Source organism: Odocoileus virginianus, chromosome 11 (assembly GCF_023699985.2).
Source record: "Odocoileus virginianus isolate 20LAN1187 ecotype Illinois chromosome 11, Ovbor_1.2, whole genome shotgun sequence".
Lineage (NCBI taxonomy): Eukaryota > Metazoa > Chordata > Mammalia > Artiodactyla > Cervidae > Odocoileus > Odocoileus virginianus.
In genome coordinates this window covers 303,058-316,989 of record NC_069684.1, presented here as the reverse complement: position 1 = coordinate 316,989, position 13,932 = coordinate 303,058, and the positions used below count along the sequence as shown (strand labels likewise).

Here is a 13,932-nt window from a genome sequence, read left to right as displayed (position 1 = left end):
ATAAGGACTTGTACCCCCATCACCATGTCCTCCAGAGTGCTGTCACGGCCCTACAGGTCCTGTCCCCCAGCCTGGCCACCTCCACTTCCCGCCCCACCCGACAGCCACAATCCTCTCACTGCCCCGAGTCTCGTCTTTCCCACAATGACCCATAGTTGACATCATAGAACACACGGTCTTTCCTGATGGGCTCTGCTGCTGAGTAACAGACATTTCGCACGTCACCGTTGTCGTGCGGCTAGATCGCTCATCTCTTTACAGTGCTGGGTGGTGGCTCACTGTCTGGCTACAGCTCCGTTTCCTCACACAGCTGTCCATGCGGGACAGTGGGGCTGCGTCTGAGTTTTGGTGACTGTGAATAAAGCTGCCATAAACATCCACGCTTAGGTTTTTGTGGGGACATCATATTTCTGCTCCTTTGGGGAAATTCCAAGGAAAGTGACTGCTGGGCTGCACAGCAGGGGTATCTTGAGTTTGAAAATTAAAGTGCTATTTTAGCAACTGTCTGTGACAGTCATTTGAGGCCCAAGGATAGGCTCCCTGGTCTCCCTCAGTCCCTTGGGTGGTGGGGTCATGCCCCTACCACTCCTCGCTGACCGTCAGAGGACCCTCGCCTTCTAGAAGTTGCCTGGCACATATCGGGCACAGAGAAGTCCTGCAGTAAGTTTCCTTCCAGCCCAGCCCTGCCACTGGCCAAACGACCTACCTTTGGGTGTGGCCTCTGAGGCATTGAGGGCCCCTTGAATGACAGCCTGCGCCTCGGAGTTCTTCTTCTTCAGGAAGTCTATGGTTTCCCGCAAGTCCAGCAGCTCCGTGTCCTAGGGAGAAACGGGAGTGGCGTCAGCTGGGCCCGGGGCTGCCGGAGGGGCGGGGCCCGGGACGGCCGGGGGCGGGGCCCGGGGCCACCGGAGGGGCGGGGCTGGCCTCACCTTCTCCTCGGCGGTCTCGGCCAGGTGCCGCAGGCGGCAGGTCATGCTCACCAGGCTCTGCTCGAAAGCCGCCACCAGGTTGGCCTGAAACAAATGGGCACGGGACGCCTCAGGTGCCGGGGTTTGGGGGGCCGGCTGAGCTGACTCTGGGGGTCTCAGGGATGACCATTGCCAACCACCCTCGTGGCAGCCCTTAAACCTTGCTTCCTACTCTGGCCTGAAGACATGCCTGGGGGGACAGACATCATCAGGGTGGGGCGGGTCTCTGGAGGCGTCACCTCTGGGGCCCTGGCTTTATCCGGTGTCACTCCTCGCCTGGAGCCCATCACCCCCCAGAACTGCCCGGGGCCTCTGCTCTCGGTTCTCCCGGCCTTTCCCCGACAGAGGCAGCGCCAGGGCCCGCGGGGCAATTCCGCAGTCTGGCCGCTAGGTGTCGGGGCTGCTCCACGGGCGCGAGGGGTCCCCACGAGGACTGCGAGGCAGGGAGGGGTGAGGGGCCCACAAGGCAGAGAAGAGGGGGTCAGGCGGGGAGGGCAGAGTTCCAGCTCTGCCAGCTGGGGGGCAGGAGAGCGGGGAAGTGGGGGCTGAGGCTGCGACCAGAGAGGGCAGGCTCATGGAGGAGAGGGCCAGCCTTGGGGGGCGTCTAAGCCAACTATGACCCGGCTGGGGTGGGGGGACGCCCCTCGCAGAGCTCTGGGGCCTGCTACCCCTGCTTCCTGTCGCGTCGTCTGCCTCCCTGGGAGTCAACCCTACGGTTCGTCCCTGCCCTCAACACGTCTGGAGGCCTCTCCCATCCAGGGAGCAGTTCCCTCCACGTGCTGGACTCTTGCCTTCCTGGCCTCAGGGCCCCTCTTGCTCATCTGTGGACACGGGTCCCCTCGTGAGAGGCCTTCAGACCCCGGCTCCTGGGGACCATCCCAGCCTCTTCGGTCTGGGGCTCCCGCTCCTTGAGGGCACCGTCGCCTGCCTCCACATTGTCCCCACCCACTAGGCGGCCCAGATGCCCTTGGCCAGGGTTCAGCTGGGGGCCGGGAGAAAGGCTGGTGAGTGGGAGGGGAGGGTGTCCAGGCTGCGCCCAGCGTGGGTAGCTGCGGAGGCCCAGGAACAGGGCCCAAGGTCTGGAATTGGGACCCAGGGGACCTTCCAGAGCGCTGGCATCGCGGCTCCCACTGAGGGCAGGGCTCCAACCCTTGGGGCCAGGCCGCCTCCGACCCCCAGGAGAGGGAGCTCTCTCTCAGCCAGGGGCACGTCCTGCTCTGAGAGTTGCCCTCCATGGCCACTGTCTGGGCTCAGGCTCCCTGGGAGTGCAGCACTGATGGGGCACAGGGTCAGCGGGTCAGACGCGCTCCTGCTCTCCAACCCCAGACAGGGACTCCCGGGCTCTGCGGATGTGATGGCCTTGGCGGGCCTGGGGCGCGGGCGGCCAAATAGAGAGACGGGTCTTGTTTCTGTCACTATTCTGTGTCCCAAATGTGGGGAAAGGCCTGCCAGGAGCTGCACACAAGCTGGTGAGCAAACCCTGACCACTGAGAACCTGGGTAAGGGAAGGAAGGGACCCGGGTGTGGGCAGGACACGGCGGCCGGAACGTGCTGGGGACACCCGAACTTGCGGCGCAGAGTCTCGGTTCCACGAGAGACCCAGGCCAGACAGCTGGGCTCCCCCGGGAGGAAGGGGAGAGAAAAAACCAGCGGAAACTGCAGACACGGTCACTTTGTGCAAACACTTGGAAGGCTCCGTAGATCCGGCTCAGCTGTTGTTTACAGCTTTGGGGGAAAATGGCTCTTATGTTCTCTGTTTGCAGTTCGGCCGCTGGGGAGACACTGCCGTGGCCTTGCTCCGGGCGGCTTCGTTTCTCCCCATCGTGAGGGGTGGAAAAACCGAGGCCACGAGAGACTCACTCTAAGCGGGCGGACTCTGGCAGGCTGAGGGAAGGGATGAGAAGGCGGGTCCCCAGCGACGCTCACGTCCTGAAGCGTTGAGGCCACCGTGCCAGGGCCCAGGGCCGGCTCCTAAAGCTGGAGCTCTGGCGCCCAGCCCGGGGCGGTGCAGGACAGGGTGGGGACAGACAGGGCACGCCCCAGGGGTGCAGAGGGCTCCCGGGGGCGTCCGTTAGTTCTGACCCACGAGTAACCACCACTGTCCGAGCAAGGCTGCTTCCTCCTGCACACATAGCCACTGACACAATCCTTTCTTTCTCCAGCGAGTTTATAGGCATCACACAGGCACTTGTCTATGCCCATGAATTAGGATGGGGGGGAAGTGGCTCTTTACAAACACGCAGACTTGGGGGAGGAGAAGCCAGCCCCCCGTCCTCTGTGCCCTTGTAACCAAGCCCAGGGGACACCCTGGGAGGCCTTCTCTTCGGATGGACTTGTCCAACTGGGGCCCAGACCGCTTCCCCCCGGGCCCGGCTCCAGGCACTCACGTTGGCTGAGAGCTGAGAGGTCAAGGTGGCTACTTTCTCCTGGGATGACTCCAGTTCCCGGCGAAGCTTTCGGATTTGCTGTGGAGGGAAAGGCACAGTCACGGAGGCAGAAGGGGTGGGAGGTGTGGGAGGAGGGGTGCGGGGTGTTAGGAGGCAGAGGCAGAGGCTGGGGACCCTACCTCAGACTGCATCCTCTCCTCAGCCTGGAGAAGGAGCCCAGAAGCAGGGGAGAGAGAGGAGGCGGTTACACGGAGGAGGGAACGCACAGACGCGCAGCAGCGGGACGTGGGGCGCCAGGGGCCCTTGCGGGCTCAGACCCCAGGCCAGGGTTTAGTCTCCTGCTAAAGCCGCATCACCCGGGGGGCCGGGAGGGAGCTGGCCTGAAGACTGACCTTGTTTCCACCAACCGCAGGAAGGCCCGGCCCCGTCGGAGCTGCCGTCTCTGCATACCCCGAGGGTCCCGGGGGCCGGGGCTGCCCACCCGCCCTCCCTGGCACAGAACCCAAGACCAGGGCACCCTCCGCATTGCAGAGTTGCTCAGGGACTGGCGGTGAGGCCAGAAGGGCCCGCTGGGTGCCCTGACCTCCAGGGGCTCCCACCCAGCCCCCCGCCGCAGAGGGTCCAGGGTGCTTACTGAGGAGTACGTGGATGAGGCGCTGGAGGCCAAGGAGAGCACGGAGCCGTGAACTGCAAGAGAGGCAGAGCGCCAAGGGTTAGCAGAGGGCTCGTGGAGGCAAGAGGCGCCCGAGGCAGGAGCTTGGGCTCTGGTTCTGGCACCAAACACGGGGCCTGGCGGTCCGGCCCCGCCAAGGACTCCAGGAGCAGGCAGAGCCGCTCTGCCGGACACAGAGTCGCTGCACCAGAGCTGCTCAGAAGGGAAACACAATCCTGCCTGCGCCTCCTTTTCCCAGCGGGCACCTTGTGGATGAGAATCCCCCAAGTGCAAGACACGCATTGTGACTCTGCTCTCAGCGCGATGGCCCTACTGAGAGAACCGGATGGAGGCAGCTGCAGGAGCCCCAGGACAAGTGTCCTGAGGTCCTCAGGTCTCCCCCCCGAAAGCCCGAGTTCAGACCTGACCACACCCCAGAGTGCGGCCCCGAAGCTGGTCTTCGGAGTGCTCTGAAAAGAGGATGGAAAAGACTGATGCTCTGAAGGGCTAGAGCACCACCCACACGTCCCTACCAGCTCCGTGTGAGGAGGTCCTGTCCTCTGACGAGGGTGGGGGGCAGAGGGGACAGAGGCGCTGTATTCCAGGGGCGCTGTCCAAGCCATCCACGCTGCCGCCCTGCCCACCCCCAAAGGCCCTGGGCCCCCAGACCCTTCAAGGCATGGGAGGAAAGCGCGGAGATGGCCCGGGGGGATGTTCCGTGAGTCAGAGAGTGTGTGGGGCGGTGGTGGCCATGGAGGCGGGTGGGCGAGGGGATCAGCGGACCCGGGATGAGCGTGCACCGCGCGGGTGTGAGGTCTCACCATCGTCCGCAGGGTCTCGGAAGGATCCTGACCGGATCATCCCCTTGGGTCTCTCGGCCAGGGACAGGGTGCTCCCCGTTTGGGAGCCGCCGTACAGCTCGAAGGCCGTCTCGTGGGCGGGGATGCTGTTGGAGCGGGTGATTCTTGGCGTGGTGGCCGCGGTGGGGCTCACTGGAAGGACAGAGCGGGGCGGGGTGGGGGGGGCGGGAGAAGAGGCAGGGGGGTCAGCCTCGGTCCCGGGGTGCCAGGGGCAGAGGTGGTGGGGGGCGGGAGAGGAGGGAGGTGGGGAGGAGGCAGGGGCGTCAGCCTCAGTCCAGGGGCACCAGGGGCAGAGGTGATGGGGGGTGGGAGAGGAAGGGTGTGTGTGCTGGGCTGGGTGTGGGCAGCAAGGCCTGGGGGGGCCCTGCATCTGAACCAAGGGTTCAGAGCACGGCCTGTGTGAAAGCCCTCCTGCCCTGGACACAAGGCTGCCGAAGGTCAGGCTGGGGGTCTGGCAGCTTTTCCAAAGCCTTCACCTCGCTCGGATGTGCCGATGAGAACGGGGCCCCGTGTTTCCCTAACACACAAGGGGTGGCCTGGGAGTTCAGAGCAAGACTCAGATCTGAGCGACGAGGCGAGTCAGTGAGAGGGGGACCCCCAGCAGGCACGCCGCTCTGGGTGGACCCGGGGACATGGTGGCGCCCGGCCTCAGCCTGGCCTGGGGGTCAGAGCCCCCAAGCACTTCGGGGGGCTGTGCAGCCTCGCTGGCCTGCAGTCCTGCCCCCGCAGCCCTGCCTCTCGGCCTGCACACCCTGGGGGGTCCAAGAAGACCCCGGCTCCCTCGGGGCCCCTCAGCCGTGAGGTGATCACAGCTTGGCCGGGCCCCTTGCTCTCCTATGTGGTCCCTGCCCTCCTGTTAAGGGCCCTGCGGGGGCCAGTTAACTGCTCCTCAGCCTGCTTCCCTCCTCTGGCAAGAGCCCCACCCCAGTCTGCTCAGAGGCCCGGTCGCCTGCAGGTGCGTCCCAGGACCTTGGGCTGGGCCAGCTGCCTTCCTGCAGAGGCTGGCGGAGGAGGAAGCCACAGGCCGGGCTGGGCGCTGTCCCCGAGGGCCCCCGGCTCCCAGGAGGCAGGGCCGCGACCCCTGCCTCTGCCCTGCCTGCCTCCAACCAGCCTCCCCACACCCGCTCTTGCAAGCTTTCCCTGGTTCTCAGAGTCCAGAAGCGTGTTGGCAGCACGGGCTCACTTGGCCCTGCCCCTGGGGCGAGCCCGGCCCTAGTGGGGGCAGACCCTCTGCACCAGGCCGGTACCCCACCGAGTCCCCCAGTAGCCTGGCGCTGAGGGTGGCACGGCGCGGGGGGCGGCCACCTTGGGGCTTGAGGCACCGGTTTCTGCTCGGGGCCGCAGTTTATGGCCTTTGCAACACTCTGACTATCTGATGCTGCACAGGTACACCCTGTGCCCCGGGGCCACCCCTCAGCCCCAGGTCGCGGCTCACGCGGCCCTCGGTTTCAGGCTGTGGGGGGTGAATGGAGGCTCCGTGACCCAGCCCGCACAGCGGGAACCCAGCGTGAGGCGGAACCCAAGGCCCGCCCACCCTGCCCCCGCGGCAGTCCTCGCAGGTACTGACCGATGTTGGTGAGCTGGCCCTTGGAGCTCAGGGACATGGACAGCGCAGGGGGCGACGGCAGCTCCGACTGGTCGTCTGACTCAGGCAGCCCTGCGACGGCGTGGGAGTGTCGCCGCTCCTTGGCCTCCTCCTGGGACGGCAGCTGGTACCTGCAGGCGGCAGGCGAGGCGCGGCTGGGCGTTCAGCACCGGGGCTCGGGGACGGGTGGCAGGAGTGGCTGAGCTGCCCGCGGGGGCAGCGAGAGCAGCACCCACCCCCGGGCAAGAGGGGCTGGCAGACCGGGGTGTTGCTGCAGGGCTCTGCAAGGCGGGGCCGAGACGACAGAGGCGCCAGGGCGCCGTCCCCGAGGCTCGGACACAGCCCGGGGGCTCCAGGCATGGACTGCAGGGCCTGCTGCTGTGGGCAGAGTGACCCGAGGCCCGGGCCAGCATGCGATCCCGCTGGAGACTCTCCCCCTGTCACCAGAGCAGCACCCGGCTCCCGGTGGTGCTCGGGCAGGGGTGAGCCTGGGAGTGGGCCCTGGAGGAGGCGGGGGACGGCACGTACGGTCGGGGCCGGGGCAAGCACAGCGGCTCACTCAGGCCAGGAGCCCCACGGGCAGGAAAGAAAACACACGTGAGCGTTACCTGAGCCCCTTCTTGGGGAGAGTGTTCCGATCCCGCTGATTACTGCAGAGGAAGAAAGAAGCACGTGGGTTCAGGGTTCGGGACCAGAGACTCGACGGGGACCTGGGCATCACTGTGAGCCCCTCGGCTCCACAAGCAAAGGGGAGGATGGCCCTGGCACCCCTCACAGTCTGAGAAATAGTTCGGAGATGCTCCGTGTTTTTCCCCGATTAGCTTTTCTTTTTTGACCAGGGATTGAACCCACGCTCTCGGCAGTGAAAGTGTGGAGTGTAACCACTGGACCAGCAGGGAATTCCCTCTGACTTGCTTTTCAGAGATCGCATTAGGGGGATATCCCTGGCGGTCCGGGGGTTCTCCGTGCTCCTAGTGCAGGGGGCTCAGGTTCAGTTCCTGACCAGGGGACCGAGGGCCTGCCTGCCGCATAGCGTGGCCAACGTAAGTAAATAAATGCGAATAACTGTTCTCATGAGATGATGCGATGCAAGACGGAAAGCAGCATGTGACATTACAGGAGTGATCTGGGGCCAGTAAGAAGCAGCTTCGGCTGGCAGGTTAAACCCGCCAGGAGGTCCTGGAGAAGTCCGCCAGCATCTATGGACTGGCTTCCCACGCAGGAGGTGAGAATTGGGATCAAAACACAGAAACGAAAGCCTGTTCATCCACAGCGCAAGGAGCAGACACGCTTAATCACACAGACACTGAAGGTCACAGAGCGGGAAGCAGACGTGGCCGCCTACCTGTCCAGCTGCCCGGCCCTGGGGCTTCCGCTCCAGGCCAGCTCCTCGGCGTCCTCCGCGGCGGGGGCGGTGGGGGGAGCGGGGCTGCCGGGGGCGGGGGCGCCGCTGGGGAAGGCGCCGGGTAGGCTCATGGGCATCTGTAGGGACTCCATGCTCCGGTGCAGCCCCGAGAGCTTGGGGTACATGCGGGGCTCCTTGGGGACGCCGAAGCCACTCATGAGCTCCAGGCCCTGCGAGAAGCTGGCCGAGTTGATGTTGAGGATGGGGGCCGGGCTGGGGGTGAAGCAGGAGGTGAGGGGGCCCCCGGCAGCCGGGCCCGGAGCGTGCAGGTCTGTGGCCTTGGGTGCGTGGGAGTCGCCAGACGCCGGCAGGTCCAGGCTATTGGAGTTGACCTTGTCGAGGTTGGCGAGGGACGGCGGCTTGACGAAGCTCTTGGCCGCGGCCCTGGAGAAGCGAGGGCAAGACAGGCGTTTGGGCTCCAGGGATAGGGCGGCGATGGGCAGCTGGGACCTGGGCCAAATCCTCGTCCTCTCCAGCACTCCAGGGCTCTGAGCGCCCCTGAGACTGGGGAAGACCCCTGACTGGGTGGGTTGGCGCAGGCCTTGGCGGGCGGGGTGGGCACACATACGCGGGACGTACCTGAGCGGGGTAGGGGGCAGCTCCGCCAGCTTGGGGGCCGGGGCGTGGCCCGCCTGGCTCCGGGGTGTGCTCTCAGGGGAGCTGACACTCTTCAGGGACAGGCCGTCAGGGCCCAGCGCCTCGGCCTTGGCCTTGGCCTTCTCCTTCTCCCGATCCGTCTGGTTGACGGGGGCCGGGGTGGCCCGCCCGCCGGCCACCTTGGAGGGCTCCTTCAGCCTGGAGGGTGCCAGGCCCGCCGGCTTGCTGCTGAGGAGGCTGGGGTCGATGCTGCTGCTCACGGGCCGGGGGCCACTGCGCCCGCCGGTCACGCTCATGGAGCTGGACTTGGCTGGCCGCGGCAGGCTGCGGTACTGGATGTTGGAGCGGGCGCCGGGGGCCAGGAACCCGGGCTCCACGCTGTTGGACACGTCCAGGCTTGTCTTGCGCCCGTTCGCCGGCTTCACGGGGATGCCCGAGGACTTCTGGGCCTTGCCGAGCGTGGCCGAGGTCCCGGTCTGCACGACGGTGGCCGTGCCCGTGGCAGGAGGGGGCTTCTTGTAGCCGAAGGACCCTGATGTGGACGGGCGTGCGATGCCTGAGGGAGGCTTCTTGGCGTCGCCCAGGCGGTCGCGGCCGGCGTCTGAGGAGGAGCGCTGCAGGCCCGCGCTCTTCACGGCCAGCTTCGCCTTGTCGGCGGCCTTGCCTTCGGGTTTGCCTGTGGAGGGTGGGCACTGTCAGCAGCAGGAGAGCCAGCGTCTTCCCACCCAGGGAGGAGGGGCACCATGGGGTGTTGGGCCTAACTGCGGGCGATCGGGACCCATGGGCTGAGGACCGTTCTGTGCAGGCCTCGCATCCAGCTGTTCAATTTCTCTTGTTTTTTGGTGTTTTCTGCTCCCAGGCTAGGAGGTCCCAGTTTGGTTGAAATCACAAGATGATCAAGAAGGGCACACGTCTAACAACAGGTCACCAAGGGCCTGCCCCATGAGCAGCACCTCTCTGATAGTGCCAGAATCTCCCGGGATGGCACACGGGGCCCCGGGAGGTGTGAGGATATCACCCAAGATCCCAGGAGAGGAACAGAATCACTGGGCAGTGTGGGAGGCGGGTCAGACCAGGCTCCCTCCTGCCCTACATCTGGGCTCAGCCTTCTAAGCATGTGGAGCCCCTGTGCCCGCGTCTGCCCGTCTTCCCTGACTCAGGACAGTCTGGAGCCCTGCCAAGTGACGTGTGGGAGCTGCATGCAGGCTGGTCACCACTGCCCCCAAGGAGTTACCGGTCGAGAGGACCAGGAGCCAGCAGGGAAGCAGGCCGCGGCCCTGGGACCTGCCCCCTGGGCTCACCTGCCACCTTGAGGGCGCTCTGGGCCGTGTGGGTGATGGGCGAGGTGACAGCCACGGGCGGGGTCTTGCCCTTCTTCAGGGGCCCGGGCGGGCCCAGGCCTGCCGGCTTCTTCAGCTCCCCGGCCTTGGACGCGTCGTCGCAGCTCTCGGGCCGCTCCCGCCGCCACTTGGATCCCGCAGTCTCCATCTTCAGGCTGCCGCTGTCGTACTCCAGCTTGCGGGGGGCCTTCTCCTCCGACTCACTGAACCAGCTCAGCCCGCTCTCCGCCAGTGAGCGCTTCTCTGAGTCTGTGCGCAGCTGGAGGCAAGAGAGGGCGGGGTGGATGCTCAGCGGGACAGGGAGGGCAGGGCCAGAGGGCAAACGGGGGCCATGGAGGGCCCTCCTCTCCAGGGGACTCGGAGACCCAGGCTTTTGCCTGCATCCCAGGCTGCTGGAGATGAGAGCGCACGCACGCCAAGCTTCTCCTCTCCAGGTGGGACAGCGCTCACAGGAATCCTCCAAACGGGCGTGGGCACCAAACAGACCTGCCCCCAGGACAGGTCACACCCTAGGTGTTCCTTCCCACCAGCTCGAAGACTCGATTCCGTGCATGTGGGGACCAATCCCATGGATTGGTACATGCACACAGTGTACACGCCACCCCACGTGCAGGGCACACACCACCCTGCACACAGCTGCGGCTGGGTCTGCCCGCGGTTGGCCTCGAGAAGGGGGCCCTATGTCTGTACCCGCACCTACCACTATTGTCGAGTTTCTGCGAGACGCCGTGGGCGTGGTGGGCAGGGAGTTGAGTGAGGAGCTGGCATTGAACTCTTCGGAGCTGAGGTTGTCGGAGGCATCACTGAGCCCACTGCTGATGGAGCTGCTCTCATCCCAGCTGTGGGTGGGGGAGAAAGGTGAGCAGTCAAGACAGAAGCCAGGGCGAGAACTGAAGTTCCCTCACGAAGGAGAGGACGGCTGCACTTCAGCATACGGACAGGCCAAGAGCAGAGAGTCGGGGGCTGGTTAACCCTAGATTTGGTGGCAGAGCCAAGCTCGATTTAAACTTGCTTGTATTAAACACCTGGTGATGCTCTTTTATAAAAGGGAGGGACTAGCTTTATTTGTTCATTTCAAAGGCAAAACAATCAACATCAACCAGTATCACAGTAATCCAAGTCTATGCCCCAACCAGTTATGCTGAAGAAGCTGAAGTTGAATGGTTCTATGAAGACCTATAAGACCTTATAGAACTAACACCCAAAAAAGATGTCCTTTTCATTATAGGGCACTGAAATGCAAAAGTAGGAAGTCAAGAGATATCTGGAGGAGTAACAGGCAAGTTTGGCCTTGGGAGTACAAAATGAAGCAGGTCAAAGGCTAACAAAGTTATGTCCAGAGAACGCACTGATCATAGCAAACACCCTCTTCCAACAACACAAGAGAAGACTCTACACAGTGGCATCACCAGATGGTCACTACCAAAATCAGATTGATTATATTCTTTGCAGCCAAAGATGGAGAAGCTCTATACAGTCAGCAGAAACAAGACCAGGAGCTGACTGTGGCTCAGATCATGAGCTCCTTATTGCCAAATTCAGACTCAAATGAAAGAAAGTAGAGAAAACCACTAGGTCATTCAGGTATGACCTAAATCAAATCCCTTATGATTATACAGTGGGAGTGACAAATAGATTCAAGGGATTCGATCTGATAGACAGAGTGTCTGAAGAACTATGGATGGAGGCTCGTGACACTATACAGGAGGCAGTGATTATCCCCAAGAAAAAGAAATGCAAACAAGCAAAATGCTTCTCTGAGGAGGCCTTACAAATAGCTGAGAAAATAAAAGATGCGAAAGGCAAAGGAGAAAAGAAAAGACATACCCATTTGAATGCAGAGTTCTGAAGAAGAACAAGGAGAGATAAAGCCTTCCTCAGTGTCAATGCAAAGAAATAGAGGACAACAATAGAATGGGAAAGACTAAGATATCTCTTCAAGAAAATTAGAGATACCAAGGGAACATTTCATGCAAAGATGGGCTCAATAAAGGACAGAAATGGTATGGACCTAACAGAAGCAGAAGATATTAAGAGGTGGCAAGAACACATAGAACTATACAAAAAGATCTTCACGACCCAGATAATCATGATAGTGTGATCACTCGCCTAGAGCCAGACTTCCTGGAATGAGAAGTCAAGTGGGCCTTAGAAAACATCACTATGGACAAAGCTAGTGGAGGTGATGGAATTCCATTTGAGCTATTTCAAATCCTGAAAGATGATGCTGTGAAAGTGCTGCACTCAATATGCCAGAAAATTTGGAAAACTCAGCAGAAGCCACAGGATGGGAAAAGGTCAGTTTTCATTCCAATCCCAAAGAATGCTCAAACTACCGCACAATTGTACTCATCTCACACACTAGCAAAGTAATGCTCAAAATGCTCCAAGCCAGGCTTCAACAGCATGTGAACTGTGAACTTCCAGATGTTCAAGCCGGATTTAGAAAAGGCAGAGGAACCAGAGATCAAATTGGCAACATCTGTTGGATCATTGAAAAAGCAAGAATGAGTTCCAGAAAAACATCTACTTCTGCTTTATTGACTAAGCCAAAGCCTTTGACTGTGTGGATCACAACAAACTCTGGAAAATTCTTCAAGAGATGGGAATACCAGACCACCTGACCTGCCTCCTGAGAAATCTGTATGCAGTTCAAGAAGCAACAGTTAGAACTGGACACGGAACAACAGACTGTGTTCCAAATTGGGAAAGGAGTACGTCAAGGCTGTATATTGTCATCCTGCTTATTTAACTTATATGCGGAATACATCATTCAAAATCCCAGGCTGGTTGAAGCACAAGCTGGAATCAAGACTGCTAGGAGAAATATCAATAACCTCAGATATGCAGATGACACCACACTTATAGCAGTAAAGTGAAGAAGAACTAAAGAGCCTCTTGATGAAAGTGAAAGGGGAGAGTGAAAAAGTTGGCTTAAAACTCAATATTCAGAAAACTAAGATCATGGCATCTGGCCCCATCACTTCATGGCAAATAGATGGGAAAACAATGGAAATGGTGACACACTTTATTGTGGGGTGGCTCCAAAAATCACTGAAGATGGTGACTGCAGCCATGAACTTAAAAGATGCGTGCTTCTTGGAAGAAAAGCTATGACCAAGCTAGACAGCATATTAAAAAGCAGAGACATTACTTTGTCAACAAAGGTCCGTCTAGTCAAAACTATGGTTTTTCTAGTAGTCATGTATGGATGTGAGAGTTGGACTATAAAGAAAGCTGAACGCCAAAGAATTGATGCTTTTGAACTGTGGTGTTGGAGAAGACTCTGACAGTCCCTTGGACTGCAAGGAGATCCAACCAGTCCATCCTAAAGGAAATCAGTCCTGATTATTCATTGGAAGGACTGATGCTGAAGCTGAAACTCCAATACTTTGGCCATCTGGTGGGAAGAGCTAACTCACTGGAAGAGATCCTGATGCTGGGAAAGATTGAATGCAGGAGGAGATGGGGATGACAAGAGGATGAGATGGTTTGATGGCATCACCGACTCGATGGGCATGAGTCTGAGCAAGCTCTGGGAGTTGGTGATGGACAGGGAAGCCTGGCATGCTGCAGTCCATGGGGTTGCAAAGAGTCGGACACGACTGAGCGACTGAACTGAATCGAGCTTCATCTGGCCAAGGAGGATGTTCTATCTGCTTAGCAGAACAGTATATTATAAAGACAAGGCAATTCTTGGATTGACCTAACCGTACAGACCTATGTCCCCTCCAATCCTAAAATCACCATATCTTTACTTTTAGATGTGTTCTTTTAGGCATTTCGTCTCCCTTTTCTAAAATTCTCTATACCTGGTAACTAGGGTGGAAGAAGACTGATCTTTTCAGAGCGGCTTAGATCCATCACTTCTCATGCCTCTGTCTTTACAGGGTTCACCCCGTCGTGAGACCAGTTCCCGCTTCTCAACAGCAAGCCCTGCTCCTCTGATGACAGCGCCCCACTCTGGGTGCGGTGGCCAAGCGCAGGGACCGCACGTGCTCAGAGGTCTCCTTTTCCTGCTAGCTGCTCAGAGCAACTGATGGCTGTCAACATCTGCCCAAGCATCTTTCTGTCGGAACCTGGTCCACACTCCCAGAGAGCCGGACCCAGCCTCAGCCACTCTCCGCAGTGCCTTGGC

The 13,932-nt window shown here is 60.6% G+C and overlaps 1 protein-coding gene across 4 annotated transcripts in view; it reads right to left on the bottom strand.

Annotated features, from left to right (window-relative positions):
- LOC110136468 (neuron navigator 1) overlaps window positions 1–13,932 on the bottom strand; it is a 130,919-nt gene that overhangs the window by 13,914 nt on the left and 103,073 nt on the right. For 3 of the 4 annotated variants that reach the window (XM_070473777.1, XM_070473778.1, XM_070473779.1), the window contains 12 exons: window positions 10,495–10,633; window positions 9,756–10,053; window positions 8,437–9,130; window positions 7,798–8,241; window positions 7,061–7,102; window positions 6,435–6,583; window positions 4,829–4,999; window positions 3,990–4,042; window positions 3,535–3,558; window positions 3,356–3,433; window positions 930–1,013; window positions 707–818 (listed from right to left, as the gene is read on the bottom strand). In XM_070473777.1, the coding sequence (XP_070329878.1) occupies window positions 707–818; window positions 930–1,013; window positions 3,356–3,433; window positions 3,535–3,558; window positions 3,990–4,042; window positions 4,829–4,999; window positions 6,435–6,583; window positions 7,061–7,102; window positions 7,798–8,241; window positions 8,437–9,130; window positions 9,756–10,053; window positions 10,495–10,633 (2,288 nt within the window). The remainder of the gene's footprint in view (window positions 1–706; window positions 819–929; window positions 1,014–3,355; window positions 3,434–3,534; window positions 3,559–3,989; window positions 4,043–4,828; window positions 5,000–6,434; window positions 6,584–7,060; window positions 7,103–7,797; window positions 8,242–8,436; window positions 9,131–9,755; window positions 10,054–10,494; window positions 10,634–13,932) is intronic. The other variant, XM_070473776.1, reaches the window with a different exon arrangement.